Source organism: Psittacula echo, assembly GCF_963264785.1.
Source record: "Psittacula echo genome assembly, chromosome: 2".
In the NCBI taxonomy this organism is placed as follows: Eukaryota; Metazoa; Chordata; class Aves; order Psittaciformes; family Psittacidae; genus Psittacula; species Psittacula echo.
Window position 1 is genome coordinate 3,698,314 of NC_137737.1, and position 23,062 is coordinate 3,721,375.

Consider the following 23,062-nt stretch of genomic DNA (forward strand, 5'->3'; position numbering starts at 1 on the left):
ATTCTCTTGTTTTGAGCTTAGGCTTGTAGTTTCATCTTTCTTGCCATCTTCCTTAGTGCTCTTGATGCATTCGTTTTGCATCAGATCAAACCAAACTCCTCTCTGTGGGCTTGCAAAGAAGTGAGTCAGTTATTTGGCCAGTGTTAAAAGACTGGAAAAAAGACTTGGCAAAACATTGTGCTCAGGGCACCTGTAGGAAGCCTGGAATAGGAACTTGGATAAGGACAAAGCGAGCAAAACACTGAATCGGATCCCACAGCCAACTTCAGAACAAGTCGCTGCTAAAGTACCCCATGTTGTCCAGAGCAGTAGGATAGCTAACTGCATCTGAGCTGCTTCTCTTCATTCTCTCTCTGTCTCTGCTCTTCAGCGACACTATTGCCCTACCCTTTCCTTCCATTAAGGTTTCTAATGTGCCTACTTCACCTGTGTTGTGTTAGATGAGAGTTCTCATAGATTTCTTTAGGCCAGCATGTCCCCATCACACTGTCCATTCATTGCAGACCATTACTAAAATAAAACTTCTTAATTGGAAATCATTACAAAGCAGTTTCTTTGGCTTCTGACCATAGTTTTGGTGATGGTCAATGGTTGAAGCCTTGCCATTTGGAAAAGCTGTATTCTGCAATCTTTTTGGTCCCCTTTATACTGGGGATAAAATCAGCTTAGTCACTTAAAAAAGCTGACAAAGCAAGATGAGTTTCCTAATCTCAGTGGGGATCCTTTTGTATACTCACATCAACATCCTGCACTTGCAAGGAAGGTATTTTCCAGTTTACTTCAGCTTGATCAGAGACAACCATCTTCTGTTGTATATACCCTGCCACATCCTCACTCTGCTTTACTTCCCCAGTCTTTGTGAACACTGTTGGTGGTAGCATCCAGGCATCCACTCTTGATGTGGAAAAGTTGCTCATTTTAGCTGACTTAAATCATTGCAGTTAAGTCTTCCTTGTGACCATAAAACTATTCAAAGAAGACTGTTTCTGCAAGGTATATGAAATGAATTCTTCACCCTCCTCCTGACCGCAGTGGTATCTTTTCCTCATTAACTCATTATCTCAGATTCCCAAGTGATATACTACAGAAGAAGCTTCTGTAGATAAATACTCCTGGGGTTTTATGCCTGGTTGGTTGTGGTGGTGGTTTTGGGTTTTTTTGCTTGGTTTTGGTTTTTTGAGGGGTTTTGTTTGTTTGTTTTGTGGGATTTATTGTTGTTGTTTGTTGGCTTTTAAACCATTGGTAAGAAACACAACTGCGACGCAGGGCAAGCTGGACCTGAGGCCTCTCATTTTTCTTGAGTGTGCCCCACTTGGTGGCAAGACTTGATTTCTACCTGTTGCTCAGGGGGAAACCGTATGGTTCAGCCACATGGTTTGGGCTGGACCTCTAGATTGGAAGCTGAAATTCTCCACGTGCCTAAATTGGTTTCTTTTTCTCCATCTATCATAGCAGTTTCTCAGTGTATGTACAGATAGGCAGATACATACAAGTAGTCCTTAAATATTTTGCTTTGGTTTACTCCTCAAAGACACGAAGCATTGTTTAGCAAAGAATAAAAATTACAAAGGATCTGCATGCATGGATCCCACTCTGATATCTTCTTTCTTGCTTTCTTCTGCAAGTTTCTTTCATCGCAGTTATTTCCAGCTCGGTGTAAGAAACAATCCCAACTGCAGCAGATTCTTTGTCAGCAATACATGCTGGTTGCCCCTGGCCATTTACTCAACCACTCCTTCTTTCGTAGCATATTTGTGGTGCAAGAAGCTCTTTGATGGTAAACTCTCAGCCTTGAGAAGTGTAAATCATTCTTACCCAGCAGAGCCAAGGAGGAGGTATTCCCCCAATTGATAGTTCCTTACACTGTTTCCTAAGGAGTCTTATTTTGCTGCTGGTTTGTTTCTTGAGGGCTTGCCCCTTTCCATGCTGCTTTTGATTTAACTCCTGACATTCAAGAGTAATTCCTGAAAATCTGAGAGCTCATGTAATTAAAACATTAAAAATTAAAACCCAAGAAAACAGCCTAAAGGCAGCTTCCTTGTTCCCTGTGCTGCAGCGAACAGTTTCTGTTTCAGTCTGTGTTGGGGTTCACCGTTTGTGATGGGGTTTTACTGTGGGGCACTAGTTTGGTACTGCTGCATTCAGGGCTTTTTCACCTAGAATGCCTCCTGGTGAGATGTGTTTTCATCTCCCAGGAAGAATGTTTCTAGCCCTGGGACAAACACAGCATGCCAAGGAAGACAATTCAAGAGCAAGTTACCCCTTGAGTCATTCAAAACACAAATATACATCGTTGGTTGGAATGAGGACTTAATACAGAATGGGTAAGGCTGGCATAAAGTCTGTTAAAATCATGTTCTCGAGGACAAGACTGTTTGTGGTTCATTTGTGAACAGGTGCAGCTTTTGGCCTGTAGCTAGACTAAAAGTTGACAGTTTAAGCACACGGTACTTACAAATGTGGTGAACGAACTTATCTTCAGAAGTCAGTGCAACAGGAGGAAGCTGCTCAGCTATCTTGAGATGATTTAACATTCAAAGGCATCTCAAACTGCAAGCAGATTGATTAAACAGAAGGTGGAAAGACAGTAGCTTGAACAGAAGTTTTGGAGTGTGGTATCGAATTGAGAGCAAATCTTGAATCACTGTGGAAATGCATAGTCACTCTGGCAATAAATCTCCAGACACAGGAGCACAAGATGTTTTGTGTCTAATTGAGTAGATAGATTTTATCTTACGTGAGATAGTTTCTTTCACCCCAACGCTTTTTACTAGGAATATAAGTATGGACTGAGAAAGTTGGTACACTGATCACGATGGGATAGGAGCGGCTGTAGATGTTGCTCAGAAGTGAAGAGCTTTGTTTCTCAGAATAGTTGGCCTTTTTATCAAAGCCGAGCTCTTCACTGGGAGTCCTGGGATACAAACTTGACTTTTTCTATCATCAAGATACCTTAATTGGCCATTGTATGAAAGCTGCGTAATTTAAACTTGGGATTTACATTTTTTGTGGAGAACTGTACCTTGTATTGACACCATGTGTTTTAAAGTTGCAGATAGATTTTCATTGTGACCACTGAAGGAAACCTCTTCAAAAGAACTGTTTTCCCTCAGTGCATAAATCCTTCTCCCCTCTGTATTATTTAGCTCACCTAATTAGAATCATGCGAGGGTAACTGGGATAATACAGGCTTTTATACTCATCCTGCTTCCTAAAATGTATTTCTATCGCTACTAGTTCAGTTTTTCTTTGTTGAATAAAGAGTATGCTTTCTCTACCGTACGTCTGATCGCTATCTGCCTGAACAGGAAGCATCTGGCTGTTTCTCAGAATTAGCTTCTGCAAGTTGAGACTGTCCCACAAAAGTCTAAATCCAGTTCTTCAAACCTCAGGGTAGCTGAGAAGCAGTGAAACTTCGGCAGCCTCCTCCCTCCAGCATAACGTGGGGTTGCGGTACAAGAATTGCCACTTGGGCCTTATTCTCTAAATGTTTTCTCTTGTGTGACTTTCCCTTTGCTTTGTGTGCTCCCTCCCCTTTACTTTTGTGTTTTATGAGGAGGGAGCACCAAAGACTGTAGGCAATGTTTGTAGAGGAAGATCTTTCATGATGGGTATCTGTTTGTATATAGATATCTCAGTCTTGGACCAACACTGAGCAAGGTGGGAGGGAAGGGGAAGACAAGGATAACGCTTGGACTTTGAATAGGAAATTATAACAGGCTGCTGTGATGCAAGGGGTGAAGAGTGAGATACCAAAAGCCACACTCCCCCAAAATCCACTAAATGCTTTGTTAGTGTTTGATTAAGTGCCACACTTGCTGTATCTGGTTGGTCTGCTTTAGAGAGATTACAGTTTATTGTGGTGGGGAAGGTGTTTTAGACTGCTGAGGTTCTAGGTATTACCACGCAAACTGTGCAATGGTGTTTGGGGTTTTTGTGCGTATCAGAAGCACACAAAAAGTTGTAATGTGCTTTATTGGTTAGCATATGGGTATTAGGTTTTTCAGCAGTATAGAAGGGGTTGAAGTTAGTCAGGAGAGCTGAATTCTGAATTTCTGTGTGCTCAGCTTTCTGGTATTGTGAATCCTGAAAACCACGTAGCTGTGGTTCAGGTAAAAACACTAGATGTTAAACATCTTCCCTTTTGCATCTCATCTAGAGGAGGTTGCTTGTATTACTGCAGGGTCAGCTTCTGGCTATAAAGGTGCTCTTCATAGGTGAACCAAGCAAATGGCTTTAGCTCTGCTGTGCTCAATCTGCTGACAGGCCCTGTAGCTTGGAAAGCTCTGAGGGCAAGTTCTGCACCAAAGGATCAGCTGTCCTTCAGAGTGTCTTCCTACCTCTGTTTCTGAGCAGCAGCAGAGAACTGACCTGGTCATCCAAGAATGGTCGCTAGCTGGAGCATGTTGAACCAAGGATGTTCCTCTTGTGGCAGCCAGCAAAACCAGCTGGAATGCCAAAGAAACTGCTTGTTTTCCTAGTCCTTAGGATGGACTAGAAGAGAAAGCTTTTGCATGCAGCCAGTACCAGGTTGCAAAGACAATTACTGAGCTGTATGAGAGAAGTACAGCCTGCATAATGGTCCCTGCTCCTTCCATTCCAGTGTCTTACTTCTCCCAAGGATATTAACTCCTAATAAGAAGGCTGTCCATATTATTCATATCAGAGACTGCCTAATAATATTAATCTCTTCCTCATTTCTCCAATGCCTGCATTGCAAGAGTAAATGAAATTAGATGATGGGAGGTAGGATGAGTGGTAGAAAAAGCAAGACTAGAGAGAATGACGCTTTGTGGAAAACGGGTATGAAGAGGAGGAGAGTATAGTAGGAAGTAGATGGAAAGGAATGGAGAGGGAGAAAAATAGATGTAGCAGAAGCTGGAAAGATTTAGTAAATCAAGTCAGTAACATCTAATAAGAATATGTTAATCGCATACACAGGTACTGGCTGGCTACCAAATGGTTTTAGCTGTGGAACACGCAGGTCCTTGTCAACTTGTTTTTGTTAAGACTGTAAGGAAAAGCTCTGGATTGTCCCAGAGGGTGATATCAGTAAAACTACAGGATAGATTCTGCAATATGGATGAATTCATGCTATATGTGTGAATAGGTTGGCCTCTAGGTGTCTAGAGCTTGACGTACTCCTTTAAGAAATAAACAGACTTTCTCTACTACTAAATTAAGAGAATTTGTAGTAATCAGCAGCAAAACTTAATGAATTTGTAACAGATATATGGTAATATGTACTATCTATCAGTATTTTTTAACCTCTTATGGCTCTTGTTTTACCAGTTTCAGTGCTGCGAAGATACTGTTCAGAGGTATGTTCCAACCGAGTTCCAGTCATATTCTTGAAAGGGTGCCCTTCTGTGATGTCTTTTGCTGTTAAGTTAGCTGGGGTGGCAGCTTCTACCTAGGCCTAACGCTATCTGTGTTTTAAAAAGAAAACTAAAAAGCAGTGGCACAGATTTGAATTGCTTAATCTGTAAGGTATGTATTGCATGTGCTTTTGCAATCCTTAGTTTAAAGACAGACTATTTCATCACAGGCGTTGCCTACCATTTTAACCATGGCTGAGTTGGTGGCTTCGCCAGTTGGATATGTTTTTCCTAGGTTCTAGAAAAAGGTTTTAATCGGTAAAGTATGTGCAAAATCACCAGGATAATGGTGAAGTATGCACCAGGATGACTGCATTTTAGTTCAGTACTACCTGTTTTGCTATAAGTGCAGAAGTGAAATGGAATTTATTGTTCAGAAGATAAGGTACAGGCAGAATTTTAGGAGGAAAAATGATTGACAACCAAAAGTTAAAACAGGAGTAGTATTAACCAGGGAGAGAGGAGAGGAGGAGGAAGTATTTGAGCAGACATAGGAAGGAAATACTATGCTTTTTTTGCCAGATTTCATCATTGACACCAGTCTTTGGCTAGTGAGTACTTGTTCAAATAGCTGGGAAGGCGGAGGAGTGTTTACCTCCTATTTAGTGCAAGGCAGATGGATGTGGGGGGTGTGGTGAGTGTTTGTGTATGTGCCATTGTGTGGGTGAAACAGAGAAATGTGGCCTCTGCTTATTTCCTCTTCTCACTTCCATTTAGGTAATACACTCATATACATGTTTTAATCATAACATTGAGGAAATCTCAAACTGTTCCTTTTTTTTCTTCAAGGGAAAAAGAATAACGTGTATGTGCTGAATCACTGCTGCAGGGAAATACAGGGGAAAAAATCAAAGTTGTTCCGACTGCAGTGGTTCTGTGCAAAATGATTTACACATTTTTCCCTAACAGATATATTTAGAAGGTGGTGTTAAATGGCCCTTAAATTTACTTCCATCCGGTACAAGCCAGTGTTGGTACAGGAGAGTGCTGCATGAAACAAGTACAGAACAAATTCTGAACAGATCCAGGTCCAACAGGTTTTTACTCCTTTTTCTCTATTTGGGACTGATGATCTGAATCACTTCAAGTGGTCAAAAGGGAGTCAGGCTCCAAGTGTCATAGGTGTGTGAAGGATTTGGTTTTGATGTTGTCACTCAGCATGTGTAATCACTTATGAGCATAATTACACAGGTTTGGAGTCTGTTAATGCGCAGTGCCGAGTTGCACCTGGGCGTTTATAGCAGTTGTGTATTTTGTACCAATTCCATCAGTATTTATGCTTTTCTCTTCCGTAAGAGCCTGGTAGGATTTGTAAGGTTAATACAAGAAGTAGAGAGCACTGACTCCTTGTTATTTCAGGGGAAGAGCAGCATAGAAGCCTTATAGATAGCAAAATCTCTTCTGCAGGGGTGGCAGAACTCCACCACATTTCTAAGGCCCTATCTATGCCAGCGTTCACACCAGCTCCCTCTGGCATGACTAGACAAATCCAGTGTGTGCCTGGCAGCACCCGATGGAAAAGCCTGGGATGAAGCCAGGGAGGGTGGCAAGCTCTTTGCCTGGGACTTGTGCAGCAGGGCTAGTGTTGGCAAAAGGGAGAGGGTAATTGCAGTTGGGCAGTGCATGGGAGTGTAAGAGGGAACAAAAGGAGTCTCAGACACTTATGCCCTGGCTGGTGGGAGATACAAATACTTAGATTGGCATCTTGCCCTAATGTTAGCCAAGAGGTGCAGAACCTTGTTAAATGGCCCAGCAGGAGTTCAAACCCAAGCGTTGTTCAGTCGTTGTTCATGGCAGGCGCATGATAAGTCTGGCATGTACAATAGAGAATGATGGGAAAGCAGTTGCACAGGAATGTTTTCTGTTAGAAATTGTGTTTTTATTAAACAGCTTTTTAAGGTTTTCATCCAAACTTGACTAAATGCTTCCCTCTTGAAAGTGCTGAGAAAGGGAAGCTGGGGTTTAATTCTCTGGCGGCATCATAGAGCCATTTTGGTTTTGGGTACCAGCTGCTGATCTGGTGAAGCGACCCCATGGAAAAAGTGACTTTCAGTAAGAATCCTCTGTGTATATGATGTGTGCTTGAATTATTAATGGTGCTTCTTCCTGCAGCCTTACTTCGGGGAGAGAATAGATATACTCATGAGACAAAATACTTGTGCAGAGAGGTGGTTTGGAAGGGTAACGTTAAGTCAAAGATTAGTATCTCAGGCAAAAATGGGTATCTTTGTAGCAGGACAGTGCCATCTGGAGAGTCTTGGCTTCTTGGTGTCAGATATTAAAGTGTATTTGAATTTAAAACCAGAACAAAACAGCAACACCAAAAAAACCCTCAAGGAAGCTTCATTCCTTCTTAGCACCCACTTCTGGGCAAGTTCTCAGTGTCAGGATTTTGCACCAACATATAAGAGTTTATAAGATTTTTGTGTTGTTTTAAATTGCTTTGTCTATTAGGCAATGTTCCCGGGAGCTTACAGCTTCTGGTAGAAGAAATTTCTTGCTATGATGCCTGCCAACAATGTTTCCATGTGTAAAATACCTTTGTTTTCCCTTCATTGTGGTGGATGTATATTGCTTATTCTTTTGTTTTGAATACTTTCTTTAACGGTTCACCCGATGTTAGATATTCTTCACATATCCTCACTAAGACGCAACACACATGGCATTACACAGTATTTTTAGCATAACCAATGAGTATAGCAAAGACTGAAATTGGTGCTGATTTAGAACCCCAAGCAGCTGCAAGGCAGCTTGCTGTCGTTCTAAGGGAAGCAAGGTAGACCTGATTTCATTTCACTTTGCTGCTGCCATGAGAGCTTTTTCGGTTGTCTGCTTGTCATTTTCTGTGTGTTTGGAATGCCACAGTGATGAGAGTTTGAGCCACTGAAGAGAGCAGCGTAGAGCTGGTGGCTTCTCAGTCGTGCTCTCCATAAAAAGTCCCTCTAGGCTCCTTTTGGTTAAGAAGGGAAAGCTTTTCCCATGACACTTGGTCAGTTTGAACACGTGGGCTTGACTTTGCCAAGTGTGCATCTTCCTGATCTGCCACAGATCGCCAGCTTAGCTGCGATCCCTTGGGGAATGCCCTGTGTGTTCTGTGAGGTCTGACTGGGCCTTTTAACCTGCCTCTGGCAAACAGGGCTTTACATGATCTCCTGGTTTGCTTTGTGCTAGAACCGAGTTCTGCATCCCACGTTCTGGCTAAGAAATGTGTCCAAGAGAAGGTTTTTATTACAAAGAATGTGTTTTCCCAGAAATTCCTCTTTGAAAGCCAATTCTTGTGCATTCCTACTAACTTACTTTCTCCTTCTTTGTAATGGGACTTGGGAATGCTGCAGGAAAATCAGTTTCTCCAGGAATTTAGGGTCATTGGAGCTGTACAACATTCATCTTTCCCTGACAGAAAATGCGTATGCCTGTTACTAATAGTTGCATGCTTTACATTGAGGAAAAGGTGGATGGATGTGGTAGAGCATGCTGACATAGTGAGAAGAGGAGGTTGAAGGTGTGAAATATGAGTACTGGCAAAGCTGGTCAAAGAAATCCAGAAGTCTAGAAGAGAGATGAGTAGGAGGGTAGAAAAAGCAAATGATAGGCTAAGTGTTTAGAAGTTGAGATGATCTTTACCTAGTTAATCACCTGCAGTGTCCTGTCCAGAGAGGTATTATGTTCAGGCTTGATCTTAACTCCCATAGGGAAACTTGAGCATGGGGAAGAAGGTACAGCTGAGAAAAGTCCGCCCAGCCTGACTTCTCAAAGCCCTGGAGGCATTACACACTGCCTCTGTATGAAGCATCCAACTTGCTGAGTGCTTAGCTCTTGGTGTCAGCAGCACAGCTTGTGTCTGCTGTGGCTGCATGGTTTAGAGCCCAGGTTTCCGAGGTCACACTAGAGCATGCTGCATGGTGGGGTTTGGATAATCTGGGAGAGTATAAGCTCCAAAGGATGCTGACTGTTGATTATTGATACCCTTCTTCTCCATATGGGTTCTTCCTACAGGATTTCATTTTGAGCTGTGGTATTCAGGCAAGAAACTGAATCGTAACCTTATTTTGATCTGAGCTGCTAAGAGGTCTCCCATCAGGAATACTCAATCAGCTGGTGTGTGACTTACCCTCACCTTGACAGGGCTTTCTGCAGGACAAGAAGTGTTTTCTGTAACTGTTCTTGATGTTCTCAATAAGGAATGGTTTGCTTGTAGTGGTCTGCTTGTCTGCTTTGTAACCCTTTTAACTTTGTGCTCTTCCCTTAGAGGATGTGCTGAGTAAAGATGCTGGGGAGTGTGCAATATGCCTGGAAGACCTGCAGCAAGGAGATACTATAGCACGGCTGCCTTGCCTCTGCATATACCATAAAGGGCAAGTATTTCTCAGGATGCATATAAAATTCCAGAAGGCTGCATTTGTTGGGTAACTCCTCTAATGGGGTGCTTAAAGGAGCACTAAAGTGTAGTTGCTTTTTATATTTCAAACCAAACAGCAAAGAAACAACAGCAGCAACCCTAAAGATGTCTTTAGCATGGTATCTGTGTCCCCACCAATGTATCTGCAGTCAGTTTTCCTGCTGTTGTTGTCTTATGCTTGCATGAAAAGCCCACAGGAGAAATCAGGCAAAATCACCTGTATGGGGAAGGAGTGCACATCACAGGTAGGGGGCTTAGGCTGTGTGTGCTTCAGTTTTGTTAGATGCTGATAGACTTTGGAGGGAAGAGGAGGGGACACCTTTTAAACCTGTATCGTATCTGTTTTCATAAGCATCTGTGTGTGTAACTACAGGAACTAAAATGTCAATGAATGACAGAAGCAAGATGATAGTGATAGGAGTGAAGTAACCTGTTACTGGATAGTAACTTGTAAAATGCTTCCTTAGAAAATTTTAACACTTAGGAAATTCAGTTTTTCAACAGTGCTTAATACCCAAATATTACCGTGGTTTGGGGTTATTAAAGTTTCCAGTGATGTGTGTATTTACATATATTATTTGTGTAATATGCAATCTTCCTAGTCATTGAAATGGAGAAACCAATTTCATATCTGACTGCTGAATGTTACTAAGATATTAATATCAGTTGTTTTCATTTTTGTCTTGTATCCAACAGCTGCATAGATGAATGGTTTGAAGTAAATAGATCTTGCCCTGAGCATCCATCAGATTAAGACAAGATTCACGGTTTTAGGTAATGCTTATTTTTAGACATGTACCTTTCAATAATAAATATCCTGATCATCTGAAATCACTCTTTATGCTGGTGCTTTCAATTTGTGAATGTGCTACTGTGTCTCAGAACTGCAATATTAATCAGCAAGTATTGACGTGTATTGCAATATGGAAAAGGTTTCTGCATCCTTATATGGATGGTCTGAAATGGTGTATTCCAGTTTTAGTACTGGAAAGTGGCAAGTCTGTGCCAATAAAGCTTTAGCATTAACTTTTAAAGAGTATTTTTTCCATGGAAATGAAGCAAAATCAAAATAATACAATTGTGTCATTTTGGCTTGTTCCGTGAGTACTAGCATCTATTTCTAATGGGAAGCTTTTGGAATCGTATGGGAAAGTTGAAAGAAGGTATCTTCAAAACCACTCCCATGTAAATACATCCCAGAATGTTTAAAATGAAGAAATAAATGGAAAATGTGAACATATTTCTGGCCATCCCATCTCAGAGGTTCACATTTTTCCATCTTATGTCTCATGTTGGGTGAATGATTGCATGTCTGCAATCAGTGTCAAAGGTTTAAAGGATAGGCTTATTCCTTTAGTTGACTAGTTCAAAATCATTATCTTCCATTAAACTATTGCCCCTGAGCATTACAAAACACAGCAACAGTCTTAGAGAGTTCTTAGAGAAATGGTAGCTTAGGGTTTGGTTTTATTGTTCTGATGGAAATGAAAAGAAAAATAATAACCTGAAGAGTTCATCGTTGGTATTTATGTGTGCATTGGTTTGATCTTGCTTCATGAGTCTGTGTTGCAGGTCACACTGCTGCGCTGTGCTTGTTGCAGGGGTAGCAAAGAAAACCTGAAGGCAAGTGTTCTGCCACAGGGATAATAGGTTTAACCTCAGGGCAGAGTCATCCAAAATTAATAAACACGTTTCCTGTATTGCCCCCAACAACTGAACTGTGGCAGAAACCCACACGATGGTTTTGAACACATCTTCTCTGTGCATGCTCATGGTGAGCATCATGTTAAATTCTATTTGCTTTCCACAGCAGAGATGGTGATAACTGGGGTCTTAGGGAAAAGGGGAAGGAGAACACACAGTGGTTGTGCTTGTGCTGTCTGAGCGTGTTATACACCGAAATAGCCAAAATGATGGTCCTTTGCCTTCTGCTTTTCCAACAGCTGCTTCCACTGATGAGAAAACACAGGAGGTGTGAGGTTCCTTTGCTGAACACAGCGTGCCTGGCTTGAGACTCACAGTTCTTTGTGGCTGAGAAAGGCAAAGACGGACAGCGACATGGAAAACACATTGCAGGAACCAGTTCCTTGCCAGTAGTGCTGGGTGCACCAAACACTCACGCCAAGGACACACAGGGGTTTGGAAAATGCTGCACCTTCTGGAACAATCGACTCCCCACGGATGTTCCTGACATGATTTCGTACCGAAGGCCAAAGTTCCTCGTTTCAGCCTCACTTTTGGTTCTGTGAAGAAGCGGGTTATCGGGCATGTGCCTCAAGTGGAAGTGGAGATGCTCGATACGTGCTGTCTGAGACCCTTGCAGGAAGACGGCCCTGGTTTTGAGTGGGAACGTTTCCACCTTCTTGTTGGCTGAAGAACAGTAAAATGGCAAACTAAATATAACCTAACAGTGTAACCTTAATGTGCTGAATTCACACCCTGGTTTGTGTTCCTCACTTTTCTCAAGAGCAGAAAACATCAACTTCTCCACATAGGAATACTGTATTTCAGATTTTTGTACCTAAACGTTGGTCACAATGCAGTCCAAAGAGTAAAACCAAGACAGGCAACTCATTTCTATTGACCCAGCTATAGGGATCGTTGACATCTGCACATTGCGTTGCTATTTAAATAACTACAACTTCTCTTTTACTGCTTGTGAGTAAAACCAACAACAACAACAAATTGCAGCAAAGCAAAACCTTACAGCTATGCAACTTCTTTTTAACTAGGGAAAAAAAGAATTAACCAGTTTTAAGTGCTGCCAGTTCAAGGTAATTTGTTTAACGGGTATTTTTTATTGTACTACTATCATCTCCAGGCTGTCTCCTGATGTGGAAATGAATAACTGCAGATGGGGCCACAGCAAGAGGTTTCTATAGGGCGTGGGTGAGATAACACCGAGGTGGGATTTGTGTTTTAGCTTTAAAACACGCCAAGGTTTTGTTTCTGGGTTTGAATGTGGTTTTATTTGATGACGGGGTCTGTAGTACTTTGCATCTGAGTCCTTGTCTCTTCATGGGGAGACCAGCATTTGACAGTGTGGGTTGGGTTTAGTTTCCTTTTGGTTTTTGAATGTACCTGCATTTAATTTATTGTCGCTTAACTGTGTTGGTATAAACGAGGGCTGCACAAAACAGGATGTCTTGGGGGGTGGGGGGGGTGTGTTACACCAAGTAACGCTGTGGGTAAGTATTAGTTCCCATAAAGTATCACAGTTCAAAGAAGACCACAAACTGGAACAGCTGGCAGGGCTTAGAAGTATCCTTTTTATATCTAGACTTCAACGTAGTAGTTTCTGAAGTTCACAGCACAGGGAAGAGTTTATGAATATTTATTAGCGACAGCGTTTCAGTGGGTCTCAGTAGTTAAAATAAATTGCACACACTTCAACCGTTTTTTCCTGTACAGAAACAATTCTGCTTTTTTGGGTTTTTTTTGTGTTGAAGTACGATTTTCTCTCTGTTGCTACTGTGATTTATAGAAAAAAGGACAAAGAACAGGAGCAACTGCTGCTATCCAGAGAAAAGTGCAGTGCACGTTACTGAACTCTGTCTTGCTTACAGAGCAATTCCTGCCTGGATAATGTCTTCTTCGGAACGTTGCTCTGTGAAATGCCTTTGTTATGCTGCAGATCTCAAAGAGTCCAAACTAGATAGCTGTCATCATGGCCAGTGGAGTTTCTACATTTTGGGGCTTGCATCACTGGTTTCAGCTGAACCTGTAACTACGGGCCCCTGGTATAGTCTCTTTTTCAGTGGGAGCAGAATCATTTTGTCACGCTTTGAATTCTGTGGTCACATCAAATGTACAGACACTCCCTGTACAGATTACTTTTTAGCCAAGAATATTTGTGTTGCCTTGTATTGTCATGGGGGGGGAGGGAGAGGATGAGGAATTACAGCACCTGTAATACTCCCATAGTGGTGTTGCCTGCAGGCCCACTTTTCCACTCTTCTGAATTCCTGCTATCTTCTGAAAGGAAAGCTTTCGCATTTGCATTGATTTAATGTTTGCTGTTGGCTTCATGCCTACAGAAACTCACCTGTAATAATATAAAGCTGGGGGTAGGTAATTGTTTTGGTGTCCTGTGCTCCAAGGTCATAGATAGCCTTTGGCCTGGGGTTTAAGTAGGTGAATAATATAAACATAAATCTGTTTACAACTTAGGCTCAGTTTTAGTGGTTCATATTTCTGGTTCATTTACTGTTTGGGTTTGTCTCAAAACCCTTCATTTTCTGTATTCAGATGCAAGTAGCTGGTTTAAAGACCCAGCAGGTATCACTGCTGTCCTGCATTTAGGACCAGGGTTTGAAAAGCACACCACTAGCAATCACAGTGGTTTTGCAGGCATGTGTCTGTTGCTGCTTCCATGAGCACAGCAGAGCAGCAGTACCTTGGATTATTTGAGGAACTGATACAAGGTCAGCCTTAGAGCTTAGTTTGACACTCTTGGTATCCATAAATCTCTTCTGAAAGGCTGTGGGAGATTTTCTTGTATTAAAAGCTGTAGTATAGACCAAGCCTAGAATGACCCTGAAAGCATGAGAGTGATGCTTGTGTTTGAAAATGCCTGCAGAAAGTCACCCACCTAAACTTTGTTTCACCAGCTGTGTTGGTCAGTTGGTGCTGTAGGCATAGCCCTAGTCATAGGCAACACCTTCGTTTTAAAAACATCCTCACAGTGGTTCTGAGTCCTTGTGCTTCAGAAGGGGGAAATCAACACTGAACAAGTCCCGTGTCTCAATCAAGGAATACCGCACTTGTCCACAAGAAGCAATAACTGACATTACGGAGCTATGCGCTTCTTTGCTTGTAAATATCTTGAGGTTGCCAATTCTGCGCTGTTTCAGAGTGTTTCCTGTCATCTGCCCTGTATCTTCCCTAAGTATGTAAAAGTGTGAAATAATTCCCATACTCAGGTCTGCCATTAACATGCTGCTTGCCAGGAGGGGAAGAGTAGGCTCAACACTGTCTTGAAACGTGAGATGTTTCTGAACTTGTACCATACCCGTGTATCTTGAGTAGCGACTTGTGTTTTGGAGTTCGTAGTGGAGGTAGCTATGAGTTGGATTGTATATAACCATATCCCATACACCACCAAGAGAGCCATGCCACTGTTCCCACAGGGCACGCACTGTCCTTTCTCTCATAACAGATCAGTATATCTCTAGCAACACTTCCTTTTTAAAGGAGGGAGCTAATTTTCTTTCCATGTGTTATGTTCATACGGGAGACATAAAAGCAAAAATGCAAAGCACACTGCAATTTGTGGGAAGAATTAAGCCTAAACCAGATGGTCTGAATTGTAATCAATTTTACTTTCATAGTCAAGGATAAGGGTACCGCAGTATCTTGAAATGGGAAACGTGTCGGAGATGCACAAAGATGTGGGTGGATACCAGTGACCTCTTCTTTTCCCTTCTATGATGTAAAAGGGGGGCTTATGACCTAATCTTGAGTTATACATTTATCCTAGTTCTTTATGTTAGGGGCATTGGCTTTTTAATTAAGCCTTTGCTAGCACTGGTAAAACTGACACCTTCCCGAAGATAAAACCTCAGCAAATGTGGGCAAGGTGATTTTTATTCAGGAATGTGGATCTTTGGTGTTTCTGGATGGAAAATGTCTGGCACATAAAATGTGCTTATGGATGCTTTTGGTGTTCTGCCTTTTCCATGTGGGGGCTTCAGAAACTCCATCCCTTTCTTATGTGTTCCACCAAAAGCAGGAAACTCATCACTTGAATGTTACTATCTCTGCATAAACAGCAACAAAGTGGACGTTATTTTTACCGTAGGCCACAATCTCTCTCAGTTTCTGTGAGTTTTAGCTGCTTTCCCATATTGACAGGGAATATTTGTGTGCAGATTTGCTGTTGCTGTTTTGTACCTGCTGATTCTGCTGTGCAGTGGGAGTTTCCTGCCAAGAGATCACCATATACCTGGGAATGCAGCACTACTGCCATGGGACCTTCCACCTCACCTTTGCCAGTGGAGGATTAGCTCACTCTTTGATGAGTGCTGTATTTTATGATTCACCTTCCACCCTTCCAAGCTTAGAAGTCACTTTACTGTCTATTGCTTCTCCTCTTCCTAGCTGAAGTCATGGTACAGTTTAGGCCGTATTCCCTCAATCTTGGGGCAGGCTTTGCATTGGCATCAGCGAAAGTAAAGTAAGAGGTGGTAGCTGGAAGAAGAGGGCTTGTTATGGGTTCACTACAGCCCAGCCTAACGTGTGTTCCTGCAGCAGTGTTAGCAGCTCATACCCCTTAACCTCTTGTCATTCAAAATGCTCTGCATGGGAGTTCACAACAGAACCGTGTCCAGGGTTTGTTTCCTGAATGTAGAACTCAGATTTCTCCATCAACCTGCTCCTGATACCAGGTTGAAGACGTTTTAGCCTGTGGTTACAGAAAATCCCCAGTCCTCCCGCTGCAGCTGTCCCAAGTTGCATTTGGTTATCTTATGGCACCGTTCCCTGGCTTCCCAAGCTGCTGCATCATTCCGCAGTTAAGTCCATCAGAGCTGGCGATGGGATAAACTGTAAAAGGACCTCATTATTGCTTAGGTAAACCAGGGCAGGAATGTCCTCGCACCTGAAACAGGTTGGACTCGGTTGTGTCTTTGATGTAAGCTGCTGCTGTACAAGCAGTGGAAGGCAGCGAGCCCTCTAGCTGGTCTTTGTGGCAGCTTTTAATCTACATCGGTCTGTTTGAGCGACTTCTGCCCTTGGGTGTGCTTTGGCAAAGGTTTTGCAATGCTAAGTAGGATTTGCTTGATTCTGGCAGAGTTTCAAGTGTAAGTAACCCGACGTCGCAGGAGCATCGTCTGTTGCTGGATCCGGTTCCTCTTGTTTTCCCTCACGTCTACCCCTTTCGTTGCTAATTTGTTATATTTAATGGTAAACACTCTTCAACATGACGGGTCCCAAGCTCTCGAGATGGGAGATGCTCACAGAAGAGGCATCAGAGCATGGTTCTGTGCTCTTCCTGTGCTTGTTAAGATGATGCTGAAGTGTTCGTTACTGTACAGTCAGGAACCCTCTCCTGGCTGATACTGCCAAAGCAGTTTAACTTCCAAAGAAGACAGGAGGTGGCTCAGCTGTAGAGGGCATGTTTTAAGGAACTACTTGTGCAAGCTGCAGCATCACATGGAATGGTGATCCAGCATTATCCTTATCACTTGATTGTGAATCCCATCCTGGCTCTTCCTACCCTTTGGCAGGTACCTGCTGGTAGGCAGCAGAGTGTTTATTCCCCTTTATGCCTCTTCCCAGAGAGCTCACCCTGCCCACAACGAGTTAGAGGGAACTCCATGCTAGCTTATGGAATGCCCCCTGGACGTGCAGCGGTACTGCACTAGATGTCTTCCTTCATTACCAGAAACCAGAATGCAATCTGCAATGTCCAACGTAAAACATGTCCAGTTTGGGGTCTTTCTGTTGTTCTGGTTTTGGTTTCTGCATTGAGCAGTATGGTTGCAAGCTGACCTCAGTTGTTCCAAGGTTCTCTTTCCAGTGGTTTTGCCAGGACGTAATCATGAATTAAAGTATTTTTGTATCGATCCCTAGGTTGTGTGTTTAACATTCCATTCCTGTCAGATATGTACAAATGTATGTAATAAATCTTTTGAAGCACAGCTTCCTTCACACTTCCAGCTGATTTATGTTGCGAGGGAGAGAGGCATCCCTGTGAGGTGGATCTGCTTCATGTCTGTGCTGCAGGCAGTGCCGAGGCAGAGGAGGGGAAAGCAATGCCTGGTGTGTACATGGAGAAGCAAGTTGCTGTGTGCCTGTCTGCAGCTCCTCTGGGCCAGCCTCTGCCTCTGCTCAGAGCCCCCCTTCCCTCTCCGTGTATCCGGCAAACCCAGGTCTGTGGCTCCGTGTGTCCGGTCGCTGTGTGCCACCGTGCTGGCCTGGGCAGAGCAGAGCTGATGGAGCCGCTGTTGTGCCCGGGTGGCTGGAGGAGAGGAGTTTCTGGTTGGTGTCCTCTGGGGATCCTCAGCAGACGCGATGGCCTTCGAGGTGAGCATCAGTTAAAGCTGCCAGGCCTGGCGGTGGGAGACTCAGGGATGGTTTAGAAAGGGAAACACAGGGAGGGGAAGGGGGTGTCAAACAGCCCTTTCTCATCACCAAGGGCCTGGCACCACACTAGCTCCATAGACTCCTCTGTTTCCTCTACCCCAGCTTCCTCCCAAAACGCTTCAGTTTCATCTTTAAAGCTGACTCCCAGCCAGTGCAACCATGGCTGGGCAGTGCATGGATTTCCTACCAGCACTCTCGTGTCTGTCCCTAAAGAGTTGGGAGGAGGCTCCTGCAGGGATGTGTTGCTGGAAGGGGGAATCTCTGCCCACAGCCACCGAGGGTCTAAAAGTGAGGTAGGAGTGGGAGCGCAGCCCCCATGTGCTACTGAAGACACACAGGCGCTGGATGGTGTATGGGGTAAGTCTGCTTGCAGGGAGAAAGGGGGTGGTTTTACTTCCCCTGCAGAGCTGTGGGTGCTCGGAGCCGAACCAAAGTGCCAGTTCCCCAGGGTCACGTGGAGTGCCTGGAAACAAAAGGAGTTCTTTCTCCAGGCAGGAAATGTTGTTCCTTATGTCCGTGTGTTGCGTGTCAGCCCAACCACCCGCTTCTCCCAGCCAGGCTGGGAATAGCTGCTGATGGAGTGGGATGCAAGGATTTATGGCACAGGTTATTCTGAGGCTGGGTGTCCGTCCATCCTTGCTCCACTTCTGGGAGTGGCCGAGGGTAGCTGAGCCTGTTGCTGAGGCTCGCTGACAGTCACGACCCTCACAGCTTCCTCTGTAGGAGATGCTAATTTTAATGCATGAATTATTCAAGCCTGCACCGGGAGACAGTTGGATGTAATTACTAAGGAACGTGTTCATATCTCTTGCTGGTGTAACTTCCACCCCCCTCTCTGGTCGCCTTCTGGGAAGCCTGAATTCCTTCACTGCCAGTAATTCCCGTGTTTTTCTCAAGAGTCTGGAGCCATTATCACGGAAGCAATTGGTAATTACTTAAGAGCCACGTTTGGCTTTGCATCGTGGAAATCTGCTGGAAATCATTCCGGTTTGGTAGGTACAGGATTTCATCTGTGCAATTTATAGCGGCATCTCTTGGTACCCTGTCGTGCCCTCTTGCCTCTGCCCTGAGATGCTTGCCTAGTGCTGGGACGTGAGTGAGAAAGCAGTGCCTGCCCCAGGCTGTTCCTGGTGGCTGTCAGTGCGGGATGGTGATGCTGCTCCTGACCATGCCCCTGGCTCTGCTATCGCAGGCTGCTGCTTGGTACAGCCATTGGTCCAGGCTGGCTTCTGGATGCTGCCTTGCTATTAGCAGGAAGGGAGCAAAACACACAGCCTGCAGCAAAGAGAGCAGGGAGGGAGGGGGGAGTCCCCTGCAGCAGCAGAGCTAAATGGGGGTGTTTTATCACGGCTTTTGAATGCCTGTGCTGGAAGGTCTCATTCTCCTTCTTGAGGCTACAAGACCCAAGCGCTGCCAGTGCCTGGGGGTGCAGCCTGGACACTGCTGATCTCTGTGAGCATCCCCGGGGTGTCTGTGCAGCTGAGCAGGTTCCCAGCTCCATCCCGCCCTGCAGGGAGAGGGGTCCAAAGCCAAACAAGGCTTCAGAGGACACCGCTTGTGAGGTGCTACACAGCCGCTTCCCGGCCAGGCGGCAGCTGGATGAGGAGCCTCAGCGACAGCCAAGCGAGACAGCGCTCTCCAGTCCTCACTTAATGCAGCATCTGCTTCGCAAGGGGATGAGATCAGGGATGTGCAGGGGCAGGGAGGAGGGTTCCACATCAGTAATTGCTCAGAGCCCACCCTCAGCTGACGCAGGGTGAGTCACTGCTGGTAAAGGCGTGATCACAGAGGAGGCAGGTACTAAAAGCATGGGGGGACGGGTCCTCATCCAAGCTTGGTAGAAGCTGCAGGTGCTCGGTGCCTCTCCCCATCTGCTCCGTTATCTCTTGAGCCATGCTGTTGCCCTGCTCTTCCTTTTCACCCTGGTTACAGACTGCTTTGAACACACATCTGAATTTCAACAAAGGCATCCTTCCCCTTCCCATCCTAGTTGCTGCTTTAAGATGGAAAACACCAAACCTCTGCCTGAGCTCAGTCAGGCTTTGTCACCAAGGAGAACAACCACCATGGGACCATGGCCCCCATGCAGCAGTGGGGTCTCCTCACCCGCTGCCTGCCTCAGCAGACCTGGGTGGCTCTTAAAGGGCACAGCTTTCCTCTTCACAAGTCACCCAGGCAGGATTTTCCTCACCTAAACTCAGGATTAGGGAGCCTGGCAGGTAACAGGAGTGTGAACACTCAACAGCTTCATTTGCTCCAGGCTGTGAGGTCTGAGTCTCCTGGCCTGCAAGGCTGGGCTGTCCCCAGGGCCACTGCACTGGGTGGCATCAGTAACTGCACAGAGCTTGCACCATCCGAATGGAAGTGATGGACCTCCTGCAGGCAGCATGGCAGCAGCGTGTCCCTAAGAGACCGGGAAGAAGCAGCAGGTAAGTAGAGTGTATCCCTTGCTGCCCCTAACTGCGTTGGCACCCGCTGCTGGGAAGGTCCCTTGTGGACAGTGGTAGCTCCTCTCTCATCTGCAGCCAGAATTAGTTGGGCTGTCACAGTCCTGTCTTGATTTAGCCTGATGGGGCTTCAGCAAAGCATCCCTCACAGGCAGGCTGGTCAGTGCTTTAAGAAGTTTGCTATTATTGCACTGGACAAGTGGAAAAACCAACGCTGTGTACAGAGGAGCCCTCAGCAAACGACAAGCAAGTCTTAAAGAGGGTTGTCTCTGAGTAAACAAGGCTCTCACTGCAGATGTGCTGCTCCACTGTGCTCTACAAGTGGTCTAGTAAGACTAGGAAGGATGAACTGCGGCCCCAAACACTCTGCCGATAGACAAGGTTTGCCAATAGACAGGGAAGCTCTAGCTGCTCCCCTGGTGTGATTTCCGAAGCTGTGATGTGCTGCATGAAGCAGCCTCTGCCCTGGCTGAGCTGGGAGCACTGTGAAACCCCTCAGCCTTGTCAGTGCCAGACTGAGCTGTGTTCACAGCCCAAAATCCCCTCTGAAACAGGGGGCTGCAATTGGCACAGTCACTGGCACCATAAACAGTGCCAAACCCTGTCCCATGTGGAGCTGGGCTTTATCTACTGCCACCGCTTGCTCTGAGCAAGGCTGTGTTTAGCTGCTGCAGTCATGTAGATGCTCGTGTCCCCGAACACTGCCCTGGATGCCCGGCTTGTAACAGCCAGGCACATAACAGGATTTACAACAGGGTTGAGGTGGTTGTGTTACAAATAGCTCCAAAGGCTGCTCTAAACCAAAATAAGGGGCAGAAGTGTCTGCACTTGGAAGCGCGGAAGGAGCTGTCAGGGACATTTTGTGCTGCTTTAGTCTATCGGTAAAGTGAAGGCAAGAGCTGGAGTTTTAAACTGTATTTTTCTACCTGCAAAATGAGCAAATAATTCAGTGATTAAAACAAAGTGCCCTCCAACACAGGCAAGTGACAGTCCTGGTGAAGGCGCTTCCCTATGTAAAGGCAGCCTGGTAGAACAGGAACAATGTTGTGTGTCATGGGTGTCTGATTTGTTAGAGCTGCTGTAAAGGCCTTGCTTTGGCAGATGTCTGAGCAGCTGGAATCCAGCTCATCTGTAATCATATGCCCTTTTGCTTCAGTAAACAAATGGCCCAGGTGCAGAAATGGTTCAGGTTAGCTGAGTGCCCTCTGGCGTGGTCTAAAAGCCTCATCTGTCTCCCTGCAAAACATCAGTGCTGATGCCATGGACAGGGAGGAAAAGGCACTGGAAAGTGATGGGCAGTGAGCTGGTTTCCTGTAAACTGCAGGTTTTCTGGAAAGCTTTATGAACAGTTTAAAATGTGTTATGGAGCTGAAGGAAGAGAACTGGGGACTGGGAAGGTCCTGCTGCCATGTAGGAACCACAGGAACTCTGACCCACAAAGCAAGCCTTTATTGATGTTTTGCTTCATGGGGCAGATGGGAAGGTGAGGGCTCTTTGGTGTGGCATTTTAACTGGAGATTCTTCTTCCAGCCTACTAAGGTTTTGTGGGTTAGTCAGCAACTGGAGATCTGCTTCTCAAAGTTTTGGGGGTGGTAACATGGGATAGGGGCAGGTAACAATGGTAACTCCTTTGCAAACTGGTTTCTTTTAAGGGCATCTAAAGTTACGCTCCCTAAACACTAATTATTTTGGGGGGGGATAATATTTTCTTGCTGGTCCTTACCATTGCTACCTGTCCTTTGCCTTGAATTTTCCGCTCATTCAAGCACAGAATAAAAGCTTTCCAAGCGAATCTCACTCCTTCTCTGTGCTTACATGTTGCCAAGAGAAGGGATTTCTATTTGACACAATTGATTTTCAATCATCCTTTCTCCCCACTGAAGCTAGGCAACTTAATATGGGTGTATTGCCCACCAGCATGGTGTCTAGGCCCAGAGCCAAGGCACTGAACAGCCTGCTAATTAATTTGTCTCCAGACCCCCTCCCCAGAACAAGCATTGTGGAAAACACAAGGTAGCAGTTTCTATGCAGTCCTCAGGAAGCATTCAGCGAGCGTTTTACTGCCAGGTTTATGTTCTACAGCGATGGCAATAAGGACTTCTGGTTGTATAGAAGAAAAACGTATTAGATTCAGTACAGAAAAGACTACTGAAAGCAATCTGAGCCTGATGTATCAATTTCTTCCCCCAAATAAGCAGTGTCTACCATGCTGCCTGAGGTCAGTGGGGAAATACGGGCCTAATTTCTAGGCAGGAGCAGGTATTCCTGTTGAAAATATTGATACCATTCAACTCTTATAGATGGATTATGTTTCCAGTAAAGCTGTTCATTTTCAGTTATGCAGCAGATAATACTGTGAGCTCATGGAGTTTGTGCATCTTGCACCCTTGTTTGCATATATATATGTATGTGTATACATTTATCTATATAAATAAGTTAGGGAATATTTACATCAGTGTACAGAATAAATCTAAACCTCAGTTACCAAAATGCATACACCTACCAGTGGATTTGGTCTGGTAACACCCTGCATTTCACCTTCAAAGCACCATACAGACATTAATTATTTAACCAGGCAGCTTCCCACTCACCAAAAGGATAAAGAATAACAGGCAGGGTAAAGGATGGAGCTGAGGGAGTGCAGCACATTCATAAAAAGGCAGCTAATCGTGTATCTCTCTCCTGCCATGAGCACTGCAGATTTATGCCTTTATAAACCCTGCAGCCCAAGTGTAGGAATAACCTTTGTAACA

At 44.7% G+C, this 23,062-nt stretch overlaps 1 protein-coding gene across 1 annotated transcript in view; it reads left to right on the forward strand.

The window, feature by feature from the left end:
* The window catches only part of ZNRF2 (zinc and ring finger 2), a gene marked incomplete at its 3' end in the record, with an annotated part of 51,069 nt that extends 40,538 nt beyond the window's left edge, over window positions 1-10,531 (forward strand). The window contains exons 3-4 of the mRNA XM_080610888.1: window positions 9,628-9,733; window positions 10,474-10,531. Of these exons, the coding sequence (XP_080467014.1) occupies window positions 9,628-9,733; window positions 10,474-10,531 (164 nt within the window). The remainder of the gene's footprint in view (window positions 1-9,627; window positions 9,734-10,473) is intronic.
* Between the last annotated feature and the right edge of the window lie 12,531 nt (window positions 10,532-23,062).